The sequence below is a fragment of the Equus quagga genome, chromosome 14, assembly GCF_021613505.1.
Source record: "Equus quagga isolate Etosha38 chromosome 14, UCLA_HA_Equagga_1.0, whole genome shotgun sequence".
In the NCBI taxonomy this organism is placed as follows: Eukaryota; Metazoa; Chordata; class Mammalia; order Perissodactyla; family Equidae; genus Equus; species Equus quagga.
Window position 1 is genome coordinate 26,341,789 of NC_060280.1, and position 16,352 is coordinate 26,358,140.

Sequence of the window (16,352 nt, forward strand, 5' to 3'; positions counted from 1 at the left end):
GAGTCTGAAATGGTTCAGCTCTAATCAGAGCAATGAGAGGATTATCAAGTGATAGTTCAATATGCTTTCCAATGGTCTCAGTGCCCAAAAACTAACTATAGAAGCTGATAGTGCCCCACAAAAGTGTCAACAGTAAGAGCTGAATCATTCAAAAACCTCAAAAGTTAGCTCTCTACTACAAATCCTCCCCAACTGAAGACCCAGGTTGACCCACAGGGGTCACATGCTACTAGGTCCTTCTGCTGTCCTAGGAGGTATCAACCCTTTTCTGTTGGAACCGCTTTAGGATACCCTGACGGATCTGCTTAGACTTGATGCAGTAGACAATGGGGTTCATGAAAGGTGGGACCAAGAAGTGCAGGTTGGCCATAAGCACTGCCAGAGCAGGGTAGCTGTGCTTCTCTACACGGTGCAACACAGACAGCCCCAGTTTGGGCAAATAAAAGATGAGAACAATGCAGAGGTGTGAGACACACGTGTTGAGTGCCTTGAGCTGTTCCCCAGGTGACGCAATGCTCAGCACGGTCCATAGGATCAGGGCATATGAGAGCAGGATGAGGGATGAGTCCAGGCCCAGGGAGAGGAGGATGGAGACCAGGCCAAGCAAGCTATTGATCTGGGTGTCTGAGCAGGCCAATCCCACAAGGTCACAGTGCAGGCAGTAACAGTGAGAGAGTACACTGACCTGAGGAAAGAGCAGACGCCGCAGGAGGAGGGGTCCCGGGAGGTTGAGCAGGACAGCCCTGACCAGGATGGCAGCTCCCACTTTGGCCGTGGCTGAGTGGGTGAGAATTGTGGCATAGTGCAGAGGGTCCCGGATGGCAACAAAGCGATCAAAGGCCATGGCTAGCAGCACCCCAGACTCCACATAGGTGAAGGCATGGATGAAGAACATCTGTGCTGCACAGAGATCGAAGGGCAGCTCTCGAGTACCCAGCCAAAAGAGCCACACCATGGTGGGGAAGGTAGAGGCACAGAGGCCCAGATCAGAGGCTGCCAACATGGACAAGAAGATGTACATCGGTTCGTGTAAGGTTGGATCTGTGCAGATCAGGAAGAGGATGATACCGTTACCCAGGAGAGAAACCATACAGATGAGGTTGATGGGGATGGAAACCCAATGATGAAAGGCTTCCAGGCCTGGAAAGCCAGTGAGGAGGAAGGTAGGACAACCAGAAGTGCTGGTGTTGCAGGAGAACATAGTGATTCCAGGAGGGAGTTGTCCACCCTAGAAGTAAGAGGCATTTGTGCATGTGCTCATCACTTATAAAGTCCCTACTAAGTGTGGGCTGGGAAGTAAGAGTCGCCCCATAAGCCTTTCTCAGGCTGTGAAAGAAACCTCATTCCTGTAGGAGCCCCATTGCCTTCTATGTCCTGGCTAATTTAATCTTCTCTTTTAATAAAGTTGTATTAAATAAATTTTATAAGTTGCTCTCTGCTTATTGTTTATGGCTCTTTAGCCACACAGCAACTGTCTTCTCTTTGGCCTACAAAACGAACTCTTTGTTTCACTTAAGCTATACCTGAAAGCTTACCTCCGAAATGTCTTCTCAGACTAAATAATGAAGAAAGGAGAATAATTTTCTGTTAAGTTTAGGATCACTTCAGGAACAAGCACTTTAGACTCCATTTCGATTTATTCTTAGGGGCAGGTTTTCCACAGTCTGACATATCTGTTAACAAATACACCAGAAAGGACTCATTCAAACAAATGATGTATTTTTAAAACCATCCTCAGGGGAGGCTGGTTTTTCCTCTGGTGCTCTTATGAAACCAACATATTCTGTATTTCTTTTCTGGAAATGCCTTTGGGGCCCAAAATAAGTTGTTTTGGATGTGTTCAATGGTGACAACTTTCTCTCCTGTGGAGATGGGTTGTCTAAAAGGAAATATTCAAGAGTTCTTCAAAGGTAAGTCTGGTAAACAAGATGGGATCTCAGATGCATTCACTTCTCTTAAACTCCTTCTTCCGCCACCCCACCTCCACCTTATTGACTTAAAGCTGGGGCATTTTCTTCTGACTCTGCCTGTGAGCTAGTCCTGTGGATATGGACTCAATTAGAAGGCATTTTCCTCTTAAATATCTCTTTTTCAGCCCTCTTACCATAAAAGCTATTATGACAGGCCCAAGTATTTTGAAGTTCTCCTCACTGCGGGCAGAAGAGTGAGGCTGACAGGTCTTAAGGGGCACCACCTGAAGAGTCAGGCAGAGATGCATGAGCTTCCAGAACCCCAGGATTAATAATGTTGAACAGGAGCCCGGAGTGTAGTGTGTGAGCTCATCCATTCCCAGAACTTCACATAGCACTTTCAGGCTATGCAGTCTCCCCAGCTTCTCTCCTCAGCAACAGGACTGCATCTCCATTTATCTATTGGGTATCTTTACATCCATTTGCATTGTAAATTGATGTCCTGCAGAACCACAAATTGCAGTTCCCCAACTTTTTCCCCAAAGCTCACCCTCCCATATCTGTCAGGCCTTCCTCCCTTTCCTGTTATCCATGAAATCTCCAGAGTAAAAAAAACTCTGTCACTCTGTAACATATTCCCCAAATCAACTATATTTGAACTATCCTCTCTTTTCAGATCCCAGTGAAACTAATCTGGCCAAAAGCACCATCATTTCCCTAGATATTACAACAGCCTGCTAACTATCCCACTTTCTTCAGTCTTTATGTAATCTGATTCATCATCCACAATTCCATTAGAATCATCAAAATACTTAAGAAAAGACAAGTATGGTCATTTAAATGAGGATGTGCATAGAGAGGAAACACAATGATCAGATTTAGTTTAGGAAGATGTCTCCTGTCATAATTTTGTTTAATGTCCTCAACGGTCCCTGGTGCTGCAGAATCAGTTCTAAGCAAGATCTTTACACCAGGTGCAGAAGCGGAAGGGCCTCGTCCGTCCCACATCTGCAGCCTACTCATTCACCTCTCCCCTGAGCATTATAAACACTCCTCATGAGACATCTTTCTACTCACCAAATTTACCATATTTGATAATTAAAATGTCTTTTTTGTTGAAATATAAAATATACATAGAATAGCCTATATGTCATAACTTTAAAGCTCGGTGAATGTCCTCAAAGTGAACACATCCATGTAACAGGCACCCAGATCAAGAAATAGAATATTGCCAGCCCCCACAGAAACCCCTGTGACTCCTTCCAGGCACCCCATCCTTTCTGTGATAACCATCATCCGGACTTCTAATACCACAGAATAATTTTGCCTCTTAGAACCATGCAGTATATATTCTTTTGTATGTCTTCCTATACTCTTTTTCTATCCTTCCTTCATTCAACTCTATTTGTTGAAAGAATGAGTAGAAGATTTGATTCGCTTTACAATTACTATGTTCCTAAACTGACTTTCTGTTACGTGTCAAGTACTATTCTAGGAAATGGCCTATAGCAATGAAAATTGACATAAGGTAGGACTACCCTAAAGGAATGTTATTGTTGGTTCCAACATGAGCGTGCAGAATTCTACCAATTGGTTTCTGATGACGATTATCAATGATAAGAATAGTTGCTATCATTTATTGACCATGTGCCAGACACTGAGTAAGGATGTTATCTGCAATCCTCACAATAAGGAGCTGAGTCTCAGGTTGAATAACTTGCTGAAAGCGAAACATCTGCGAAGAGAATGATCCCAATCTCAGCTCTGTACTGATTCTCAAGGCCATGTGCTAGCAGACAGCTGGTGAAGCTTTTCCCAAACTGTCAGGCAAAATGTGCATTATCTGATAGACCAGAACCCAGGTGGAAAGGATTTTCTCTGGAAATAACGTAGTCCACATAGCAAAATAGCAGCTTGGGGCACACCCATGAGCAATGTTTTCACTGACTATCATTCCATATAGCGTTATACCATTTCATACAAGTCTGTCCACAACAGAGTGAAATGACAACCACATGCCCACAATCCCACAACCTGAGGAAAGGTCAGAACTGCCTTCTCAGGCACTTGGCAACTTGGACATCCCCTTTCTCTGTGGTTCCTAGAGATCCCTACATCACTGTGCTGGAGTTCAATCCACCTTACTGTACCCCATTTTCCCCCTTTTTCCATGCCTCCTCCTTTCTGACCCTTCTTCAGGATCCTAAGTTTATTTTCTTACAAAATTATAGTAAGAGTGAGAAAGTAACACATTTATCTTCTATAAATGCTCTCTACAGATATTGCTTACTTAATCCTCTAACCTTGTTGGAGATTTTTCCATTTTCTGATGAGGAAATTGGGGCTCAGAGAGGCTAAATAACTATCTCAAGGTCATGTAGCTAGGAGGCAGATCCAGAATTTAAATCCAAGCCGCCCTAAAGACAAAGGCCATTCGCTTAATCGCTTCAAATAAAAAGAAGCGATCCTGGCACTTTGTGGTTATTAGATCCTTTGCTCTCAAGAAAACAGGCCGGTTTTTCTGTCCCCTCCCTCCTATCTCCCTCTAAAGCAGATGCAGCCGTTTGAGACAGGAGTCTGTCCCCTGCTAAAGGAGTAATCCTCAGATCAATCCAGCCAGGACTCTGTTTCCCTCACTCTCAGCTTCCCTAACTTTTCCACAGAGATTGTGGTTCATCCCCTGGATGCAATGGCCAAGCCAATTCCACAACCCGCCCGCACCCAAGACCCAAGAATGCAGCAGGGTCTGATATAAAGGAGGCTACATCCTCCTCCCCAATTCTAAGGCTGTGGGGGCAAGAAGGAGTTCACAAAACGTCGGGAAAAAATGACATGGGAAAAAAGGACAATACTACTGACCTCACAAGAGTGGCTGTGAACACAGGAAAGACCATAAACTGTTCAGTACATAGTAGGCTTTTATTAAAATGTAATAATAAGCAGAGACAGCCTCAGACTTCACATCCGTTATCTCATGAAGTCGCCCTCCTTCTAAAGCCTGTGGGTGGCATCATCCCCTTTCTGTAGGTTAGAAAATAGACCTGAGAGGTGAGAGAACCTGTCAGTGACAGAGTCAGCGGAAGAGACTGGCTTCCAGCACTGTCCATTCGACTCCAAAGCTTATGCACCTGTCTGTTCCTCAGCACTCTCATCTCTAAAATCTTTGAAAATGTTTCTCTCTCGAGATGATTGTAAAGATTAAATGAGAATACATGGAAAGCACTTAGGACAGTGCCTGGCACATAATGAGCACTTAAAATACTAATAATGGCTAATATTTATTGAATACTTACTGCCTTATGAGGTGGGTATAATTTTCATTCCTATTTTGCATGTGGGAAAACTGATGTTCCAAGTAGTTGGATAACTTGTCTAAGATCATGAAGTAAGAAAGTGGATCAGCTAGGGTTCAAATGGCAGCAGCCTGACTCCAGCACACATTCGTAAACACTGCTTCTTTTATGCTGCTTCTGCCTGCTAGCTGTGATGATTATTAATATTAATGCTGCAAATTCTCATCCTGAAAGACAATGAAATAGGATTACAGATTTGTGGGATCTCCTCATTTACCACCTCTGCCTCATCCCCGACTGCATCAATCCTTGAACTTCACCCTAAAAAAATTCTAAGACTATAAGGGGCCCGTGTGCTTATTAACTGTCCCTGTGCTGCCTGCTGCGTGAATTTAATTATAGGCTCACGGCTTAGGAAGAACTTTCTCCTCAAAGAAGCAATCTCCAGAGAGAGCAAAGGAGAAGCATGATAAAACTATAACAATGTTTATAACATTGAGAGAAAAATAATTATTCTCAGAAAAACAATGAGAGAGAGGGAGAGGAAGAAGACAAAGAGGGAGAGAGAGCAAGAATCAATGCAGAGCAGTCCCTTCCAAGGATGTGGGGATAAAACCAAGCTACACTGTCTGCCCCTCTAACCATCTTACTCATCCAGCTTCCAGAAGACCATGAAGAGTGCCAAGACTGTGGATTTCTCTAATCAGGGAAGTCTGTCCCCAAATAGCTCATGGCCAAACTATGAGCCACTGAAAAGAACTGACCCAGCTTAGAGAAGGTTAGAGACTCTTTTCCCACAAGACCGGGCATCAGTCTCCAGCACTCAAAAGGTAGAAAGGCTTTAAGCCTCTGGATTTGCCACCTGAGTCCTGGGACTGAAGAAGGCCCAGACCCGGGTCCAAGAGGGAGGTGACAGAAAAACAGGCCCTGGACTGCAGCCCTAGGCTAGCAAGGACTACCAGGAGCTGGGGACCCAAGTTTTCCCCAAGCCCGTGATGCTGTTGTGCTGGAGCCAAGATTAGCTCTAAGACTGCTCTCTTCAGAACCAAGCCCAGCATAAACCTGTCTTTGCCAGGCACCTGCAACTAGGCAGTCACAAAGGGTCTTCAGAGTCACCAGCTCCCCAGAAACAACTCAGAACTCCTCCACCTCCTGCTGCTTTCTAGCAGTTTGAAGCTTTTATTATGTTCTGGGATGAACAGGGGGATGTGTGGGGAGGTGTCCTCCCCTCCACACTCTCTCCATCCCTACATCACATACAAACTAAGAGATGCTCAGAGGCTACTGCTTTAATACAGGACTCAGATCCTGAAACCTATCCATGAAATTGCAGTGAAATCTGAGCAAAGGAATACAATGGGAGTTCCTCAAAAGGTTTTAGTTTGTTTATAGATTTGGGATCCACATAGAAAAAAATCAGTGTTAAATAAATCTGATCCTATCAGTCTTCTTTTTATTATTAATCTCCTTAAATATTTTTAAACAGTAGATCCCCTTTAAATCTAGGTAAGTGTTGCCTCACTTCAAAAGTTGGCAAAATCCTTGATCAGACTTAACTGAAGCCTGGTTGTTTACAAAGAGATGACACAGTCTGGAATAGGTCAGAAATATCTCTAGGATTGGAAGATATTTGATTTTTTTTTAATTTTAATTTTTTTCGGATGTACGTCATATTTCGAATTCTGTATACATTACATCATGTTCACCACCTGAACGCTAATTATAGGGCATCCCCTCACATGTGACCCTAATCATCCCTTTTCCCTCCCTCCTCCCACCTTCAAGTGTGTGCTCTAGACCCAGGCTGCCTGGTTTGAATCCTGGCTTCACTAGTGATTTGCTATCTGACCATGGGTGAATTTCTTAACCCCTCTATGCCCTAGTGTTCTCACTTGTCAAACGGAAATATTGAGTGCTTCCCTCATTGAGTTGTGATGAGGTTAAATGAGTTCATCAAGAAATCATAATTCCTTAATAAGTGTCCACATGGTCAACTGTTACATAGCTGAAAGCCTTCCCAACTTGAGTTAGCTTAGGATGAGAGGGAAAGTGACCCCTCCACGCATGCTCAAACTAGTCAGAATATGCTGTCTAAGGGGAGGTTTGGTCACAGAGCCAGAGCTGGCCCCCAAATTGAGGCAGAGTCAATCCTCTATGCCTATCTTTGCCCCATAATCAGAAGCCCCACAGGAGGATGCAGGAAACCTGTCAGATTCAGCCTGTGCTAAGAGCAGTCACTGCCAGTGAACCTGGGGAATCATCTGCAGTTTATTTTGTCCAGGTTTATCTAGTTGGTTGAGGATTGAGAAAGAGCAGTGTTTTCTTTTATCATGAGGTGAGCATGTTTCTCAGCAAGGAACAATCAAACTCAAAGAGGGCATTGGTGTGATAAGAACTCAAGACAGATGCCCACCCAAGGCCATTATGTTGTAAGAGGGAGGATGAGCAAAGGCCTTGCGGTAACTCTCACCTCTCAGGTTATAGAAAGACCTGGAGGGTAGCTGCCTGCCCTACCCAGAGACGGTTCAGTGTGCCTGGAGGCAGAAACACTGGTGTGGGCTCGTGGTGCGAGGCTTGGTGCTCTGTCTCCTCACCCGGGCCCCAGCTTTGACATCCTAGTCCTGGCACTCACCATAGCTGCAGAGCTTGTGTCTCCTCTCATCTGTTCCCCTGTGTGTGAAAAGCATTTTTTCTGTGTCAGTAAAGACCAGTACTTTATAATCCTCCTGGTGGAGGGAGGGAAATAACAGGCCTTCTGGGATCTGGGTGCAAATCCAAGAGATTTTCATAGTTGAACTTCCTGAGCCCCCTGAGTGCTGGGCTAGGCATCTCTGGGACTTGGAAGGAAGCATTGGGTAGTGCATCCTGATGACTTTTCATAGGGGGCACCAGAAGGATACTGCACTGAGGGACCCTATACTGAGCACCTGCTCTTCCCAAAGAGCCAGCCCCATGAATTATCTGGTGACAGATGGAGGCAGATGAGGACCAAGAGGATGATTCGGGACTGGGACATACTCTGTCCTTTTGGGGCAACAGAGGCCGTGAGGAATTTCCATTTCCAGGGAGAATGAGTATAAGCTCTCTCCAAATTCTGCTGAAGAGAAATCAGGCAGTGTAACCAAAGAGACGAGTGTGTTAGGAGAAGAGAAGTTCTCTCTCTAACTTTATGTCTGTACGTAGAGAATGAAGGTGGTTGAGAAAAAGCTATAATGATGAAGCAATATCCCTCTCCTGGTAATACCCTCGGTGCTCATACATCAAGTATGACGCAGTAGAAAAGCTATGATCTATTTCTGGATCTGTCACTTATTAACTGTGTGATAATGAGCAAATTACTTTAACTCCTTGAGCCTTTTATGCTTCACTTGTAAACTGGGAATAATTGTTAGAATTATATTAGAAATTCTAATCTATATTAGAAAGTGAAGGCACTCAAAAGAACCTATATGTTCCTATCACATGTTATGTCATATCATAACATCCTATATGTTCCACACATCCTCCCTTTCCTTTCCAGTAGGAAATTGAGAACAGGCTTCAGTAATTGGTCTGGACTCCTCTGTGTTGCCCATCCACATGTCGCACATCCTCCACCACTCATAGTCAGAGTTTTTAATTTTTTTAAAAAAACCTTTTTATTTGGGGATAAATTTAGATTTACAGAAAAGTTACAGAGATAGTATAGAGAGTTTTCTGTATATCCTTCACCCAGTTTTCTTAATGATAATATTGTACACAAACATGGTACATTTGTCAAAACTAAGGAATTAATATTGGTACATTACTATTAACTAAAGTCCAGATTTTATTGGGTTTCACCAGTTTTTCCACTAGTGTCCGTCTCGTGTTCCAGGATCCAATGCAGGGGACCACACTGCAGTTAGTCATCATATCTCCTTAGTCTCTTCTGGTCTGTGACAATTTCTCAGTCTTTTTGGTTTTCACGACCTTGAGGGTCATTGAAGAATATTGGTCAGTAATTTTGTAGAAGATGAGAGCCTTTAATTCACTAACTTCAACCATCTCTTCTTCCTTTCTCTCCCACACAGAAAGGAGGACAATGTAGAGGTGATGGGCTACACTGAAGGATGTCCTGGCTCTTACTTATTCCACTCCAGGTCCCAGCGTGTCCTGCAGAGTAGAGAACAGGAGAATTCAAGGTTCCATCTGCTTGAGGCTGTAGGGGAGGAAGACATTTCCTCTTCCCAAATGTGGGTTCGTCTGGCCGGAGAATGAATTAAATTCACATGAGACAGAATAGCAAGAGAAAATTAAACAAAGCTTTATGAGGAACCATGGCCTGGGGCCTTTCTTCCCAAAGGAAGAAAGGGCACCGAAGAAGTGGGGTGCACAGAGTGGTTATATACCCCCAAACAGGGCGTTTCACATGTGATTGAAATGACCCTCCCACAATAGTCACAAGATTGCCCTGTCGGCACAGCGCTTGATGGACACAGCAGGTAATGGTCTGCTATCTCGGTGGGCGTAGCAGGAGGCAAATCTATTGTCTGGAGCTGGGCGGTCACAGGTGAGTGCAGCAATCAGTTCCTTGCCTAAGGAAAGATGCTTAATCCTTAAAGAAAAGCCAACATTGGGAGGGGGAGGGAAGTCAGTTACAGGAGGTTACCAGAGAAGCACAATAAAATGCAGATTGTAAGTCCTTGCCTTTGGTATTGATTAAGAGTTTCTAGAGAGAAGGTCATCTCCTTTCTTCTTCCTGGTACAGAGAGGGAGGTACATTTTACAGATAGAGATTTACCTTACAAATGTAAATGTGTCCTAAGGAAGGGCAAGTTCCATTCCTCAGAGCCTCCTTCCCTGTCCCAGTTTATCAAAAGCAATCAACCTCAAATAATCCTGATGCCAAAGAGACATATCTTGGGGTGGCCAATTTCAGGTCCCTACAAGGCCATTAGCAGTTCCTGAGGTTTTCTAGGTGGTTCTTCCAAACATGAGACCAACCTCGGTCCTCCATGGGCTGCACCCCAATATAAGCATTCCCATACCTATCACATACCCCTTTTATCATTCATTAAAATTGCAGAAATTTTTCAGTTTCTTATATTTCAGTCTCTAAAGGTAAAGAGAGAATTTTTAATGGGTTTTTAACTGTTTTGTTGAAATACTAACATCTCTCTGATGAAATCTTTCCTTTAGTTTTTCTAGAATCTCATTCTGGAACGCTTTCTTTGCCTTAAAACTAAGAAATATGACCGATATCTGGTCATCTCTCAAAACTGGGGTGGGAGAGAATGATAAATGGAAGTGGACCGGTGAAGCCTAAAACCAATTCTGTGTGCTCATGAGAGACTGCTCCCATTCTACTGTCGACGAAAATAATCCATAACCAATCTGTAAATGAAAATTTGGGTGAGTTTATTCTGAGCTGAAATCTGAGGATTATAACCCTGGAGAGTCTTTCCACAAAGGAACAGAGCACTCCAAAGAAGTGGGAGTACATAGGGCAGTTATATACCCTCAAAGAGGGTGTTTCACATATGATTGAAATGTCCCTCCCACAATAGTCACAAGATTGCCCTGTCGGCACAGCGCTTGATGGACACAGCAGGTAGTGGGTCTGCTATCTTCGTGGGCGTAGCAGGAGGCAAGTCTATTGTCTCGAGCTGGGTGGTCACAGGTGAGCGCAGCAATCAGTTTCTAGCCTAAGGAAAGATGCTTAATCCTTAAGGAGACGCCAATGTTGGGAGGTGGAGGGAAGTTGCACCTTTATCTCAAGGGCCTTTTGCTCTTGCCATAGGGAATCTCTAAAGCATATATACAATGCATGCTCAATGGCCTCGGTCAGGCCCTTTTGGAAAGACAAGGTCAGGCCGAATTAGGTTTACACCTCATATATTCCAATATATCCTATTACTTGCCATTTTTATTTGACACTACTCATTCTAAAAATCTACGTTATCCAATCATCTTTGAATTGACTCACAAAATTGGGGTTCCTTTATTCATCATGCTTCACCTAGAGATTAATCAGGGACCAGTCCTCTTCTCTAGTAGCTTATGCCTCTAAAAGAGAATAAAGCATGTATAAAAACTAAACTGGTACATTGCTCTCTACTTGAATATATGAGAGAAATAGGGAAGGTGTTATACAAAAGAGGATGATGTTTGAGTTGAGACTTTGAGGACAGGTTCATCTTAAATACATAGAAATAAAAGGCTTGCCGGGATTACAGTTAAGATCATTGTATATGGAATCAGAGTTTAAACTCCTTATTATTAAGCTAGGCACCCAGTACGAAGTACCTAGACTATAAATTCATCAGCATCCACTCTATAAAATTGAGATGATAAGACTGTCTAGAGGGGTGTAAATGAGATGATATATATTGTAGGGGTCTGGAATTGGCCACCCCAACGTATGTCTCTTTGGCATGATTATTTGAGGCTAGCTCCTTTGCAGACAGGAAAGCAACTGAAAAGTAGAATTTACATATGCTTTGTAAGAGACATTGACATTGTAAAGGAACTCTCCATCTGTAAAGATGTCTCTAGAAACTCTTAATCAATGGGGAAGGCAAGGACTTAAATCTGCATTTGTTTATTGTGCTTGTCTGATAGCCTCCTGAGACTGACTTCCCTCCCCCTCCCAACGTTGGCATTTCCTTCAGGATTAAGCATCTTTTCTTAGGCTAGGAACTGATTGCTGCGCTCACCTGTGACCACCCAGCTCGAGACAATAGAATTGCCTCCTGCTCCGCCCACCGAGATAGCAGACCCACTATCTGCTGTGCCCATCAAGCGCTGTGCCGACAGGGCAATCTTGTGATTATTGCAGGAGGGACATTTCAATCATATGTGAAACATCCTGTTTGGGGGTATATAACCACTCTGTGCACCCCACTTCTTCGGTGCCCTTTCTTCCTTCGGGAAGAAAGGCCCCGGGCCATGGTTCCTCATAAAGCTTTGTTTAATTTTCTCTTGCTATTCTGTCTCATGTGAATTTAATTCGTTCTCCAGCCAGACGAACCCACTTTGGATAGAGGAAATGTCTTCCTCTCCTACAATATAAAACACTGTTCTGGTCATTTGCATGTTTGCTCTCAAATTTATTCCTTCCCCCTTTTCACTTCAAGAGGTTAATCCCCGAATGCTGGGTTTCCCAGGCTCCCTTGTGATCCGGTTTCTAACTGGGTTTAGACATTGCAAATATTGGAGGAAGACTGACCAGGTCCTCTAGATGAGCCTAAAGTAAGATTAAATTAGTGGCCTTTATTCAGTTGACAATGAGATTAAGAAAAAAGAGAAGTGAGGCAATTAGAGTTGGGGGAAAGGGAAGTGAGGCAGGAAAAAATGTAAAACAATGCAATGCATTCTCACACTGGATAATGATTCATAATGAGTTTTGAGAAGACAAGCAGATCCCTCAGCCAGTGGGTTTACTCATCAGAAGAGTTGCAAGGAGGAGCCTCAAGCTGAAGTAGTTTATAGGAGAGAAAGGAGAGGAGTTTATTTGTCCCACTCTCTTCTATTTCCCATTTCTCATTGGTCAACGTTCCCCTCATGGGGAAGGAACTCCCTGCACTTTTTGCTTATGTCATTTGCCTATAATGGCTGCTCAGAAACCTGGATCCATGACCTGCAGTGTGGCGCTTCATCCAAATCCAAAAATATGTTTATGGAGTGGTGACTGACACTGGTAGGGTGCTGACTAAGAAAATAAGAGAGGTTCAAGAGAATCTGAGATGGTGCACCAAATTAGTGTCTAATACATATATCCTGAAAGGCAAGGGTGAAGGAAAATCTTCCTAATGGATAGAACTTGAAGCAAGTGGTTGTCCACTTTGAAAGAAAAGATGAATTGATGTATATTTTATATATATATATATATATATGTACCCCTTAACTGTGTCTAACAGGTTGGCTTATAGATCAGAGGCTGAACATAAACAAGATTGAAAGACTGATAACAGAGTTATGGGTAGAAGTATGCGTTGAACCTCTAGGAAAGGGTTCAGAATGTGACAATATTTTTGTCCCATGTGAATACCCACCAGAGGACATACATGCAGAGAGGGTAATCAGGTAGATAAGATGACCCATCATGTGGATGTTGATCAGCCTCTGCCCTAGTCACCTGTTGCTTGTTCAATGGGTTCACGTGCAAGTGTCCATATCAGAAAAACAGATAAGCCTTTGTGAGGGGAAATCCATGTTCATGTATAGCTTCTATTCCCGCTACTATGGACATTTTTAGACAAGAGGCCAAATCTGAGCCTTATTTTCCACTATTTCTAGGAGAGTCTAGATAGTCTTCTAGTGGCACATTAGTTACATTGAACCAGTAGCAATTTATCTTCACAAAATAGGTAATATTCCAGAGACAAATTTGTTTTCCCGTCTACCTTGCTTCTGCCAGCATCATCGTTTTTAAATTTACACCATAGGTGATCCCAAAAACTTCACTTGCAACCAAGGAACTGATTTTACAATCAAAGAACACAGATAATGGGATTGCACTGTAGAATGCCTTGGTCTTACAATGTGTACCATCAGCCAGGAAAAGCTGGCCAAAAAACTATGAAATGCCCTGCTGAAGGCTCAGGTATGGCACTGGTTTGGAAACCCAACCCTATGGGATAGGAAGGTTGTCCCATAAATTCTGGTACATGCTTAAAACTGGCAACTAATATATGGTGGCCTTTTGATTCACATCCAGTAAATACACACTCTTCAGAGAATCAAGAGGGAAGGTGGAAGTGGCCCCTGTTGCCATCAAACTAGTCACTCATTAACAGAACATTTTCTATCCATCCTCCAGCACAGGGCTCAGCCCTGTTTGGAGGATCTAGTAAAGAAGAGGGAAGCCCTCCCACCATAGTAAGCAAACTTGGTTCTAACAGACTGGAATTTGCAATTATCCCCTGGCTCTTTGAGGCTTCTTAAGCCACTGAAGAAATGGGCAGTCCCCTGGCTGGAAGGACTTACCCCCTAATACCAAGGAGAACTTGGGTTGCTGGTACGTAATGGAGGTGAGGAGGGACTATGCCTAAAACCAAAATATACATTGGACAGATTCCTAGTTATCCCTTACATTGTCCGATAACAATGGCCAGTGCATTAAAGACAGGAACATTAAGGACGCCGATCATTCGGGAATGAAGATTTGGGTCAACTCATGGGGAAAAGAACACTGAAGTACCAAAGTCCTGGGGGGGGTGTGAGGGGAACTTGGAATGAGGGGCAACTTAGGTCTTACGGCCAATTACCAAGGTGGGGGCTGTGGCAGCTATGCATATGTCATGTTAATTGATCTGTGTGCATATAATTGAACATATACCAAAGCAACCCTGTCATTGACATATTAATATCCTTATTTAATAGATGAGAAAATTGAAGCTCAGAAAGGTGGCACAAAGCTAGTAAACAGCAAGGTTAGCATTGAATCCATGGCTGCAATATCATGAGACCTATGCTCTTTTCTACTCCCGACAGTGGCTTACTCCATGCCTGCAGGCAACAACAGAGGGTCTGCAGTGATGTGAAGAAGAGTCATTTTCAGAGTGTCTGCAAATTCATGTACAGGTCTCTTCTTCCCTTTTTTTTTTTTTTCTGTTTCCTCTTTGCTTTCTGGCACTACGTTCCTGGAAACAAATCTTAGTACAGCGGCAGCCTTTCACTAAGCAAATTCTCTTAAAAACAGAACTGGAGATTTTTCAAAGAAACATAAAGTGTTTTTAGGTTCCCTAAACGTATAGAAAATATCAAGCAAAGTTCAACTGATGTTTTTACTTTAAGCTATACAGAGACAAAAAGAAAGACAATGTCTGAGTTGGAAGGAATTGAGAATTCCTCTAGTCTTCTCAGCCTTCCCCTTTTTTCTTTCCTCCTCTGCGTCTTATGACCACATGCCTACCAGCTGTGCCTACAGCCTCTGTTGAACCAACAGTGCAGCCTGTTATCTCTGGGCTGTCACTAAAATGAAGGTCTTCCCTGGGTCTTTAACTCTCATGCACCTGTGCTAACTATGTCACTTCAAGCAAGTCATGTCACTCCAGCCTCAGTGTCCTGTCCTGTAATATGAATTTAATAACCCCTAAATTGCTAAATTGTTGTGTGGCTTAAATAATATAACTTGACATGGCAGCATCATTCACAATAGCCAAAACGTGGAAGCCACCCAAGTGTCCATCGAGAGATGAATGGATAAACAAACTGTATATACATACAATGGAATATTATTCAGCCTTAAAAAGGAAGGAAATCCTGCCACATGCTACAATATGGATGAATCTTGAGGATCTTATGTTGAGTGAAATAAGCCAGTTACAAAAGGACAAATACTGTAGGATTCTACTTACATGAGGCACCTACAGTAGTCAAATTCCTAGAGACAGAAAACGGAGTGGTGGCGCCAAGAGCAAAGGTTGGGGGGCGGCGCGCGCGGCGGGGATGAGGAGTTATTGTTTAATGGGTAACAGGGTTTCAGTTTGGCAAGACAAAAAAAGTTCTGTGAATGAGGGAGTGGTGATGGTCTCACAACAATATGAATGTATTTAATGCCACTGAACTATACACTGAAAAATAGTTAAGATGGTAAATTTTATGTATATTTTACCACAACTTTAAAAAAAATAATCATAATAATAACCTGCTGAAATCCCTAGCTCAGTGACAAGTGCAGAGTTGGTGCTCAGTAAACGTCACTTCCCTTCCTATCACTCACTGCTGTGACACCTGCCTTGGGGTCACGCGGAATAAACCTCTCACTCCCTGATGTTAAAAGAATATCAAGTCTCCTGAACAGGAACTGTTTCTGGAAGTAGGAAGCAGACGGTGGCATGTGAGGGCGAGCTACAGGCAAGTTTCTCTCTACCCAAACCTCCTTAAGAGCAGCTCCCACAGGTGGGCACAGCACGTAGGTGTGGGGTGATGACCAGCGTCTGAGCAGTGTGACTCCTCCACCTAGCAGAGAGGATATTTTACTGTATTAGAAAATGAGGACATGGGAGGGAACGCAAAGCAAGGACGAAATGCTGCGGAGCTGTCGGTCAGTGCCAGCCTCCAAGAAACGCTAGCCTGGGGCGTCAGAAGCTTCTAACACCTGCTGCCCCGACTCTTCCTTCTCTCCTCCTCCGCCCCTCCCTCCCCCGCTGCCTTCTGTTTACCTCCCTCCCATTGCTCCTCC

General features: G+C 43.5%; 1 protein-coding gene across 1 annotated transcript; it reads right to left on the reverse strand.

The window, feature by feature from the left end:
• Positions 1 to 247: 247 nt before the first annotated feature.
• LOC124251897 (olfactory receptor 51G2-like) lies at positions 248 to 1,201 on the reverse strand. Its single transcript, XM_046684844.1, has one exon. The coding sequence runs from the start codon at positions 1,199 to 1,201 to the stop codon at positions 248 to 250; it is 954 nt and encodes a 317-aa protein (XP_046540800.1).
• Positions 1,202 to 16,352: the final 15,151 nt, after the last annotated feature.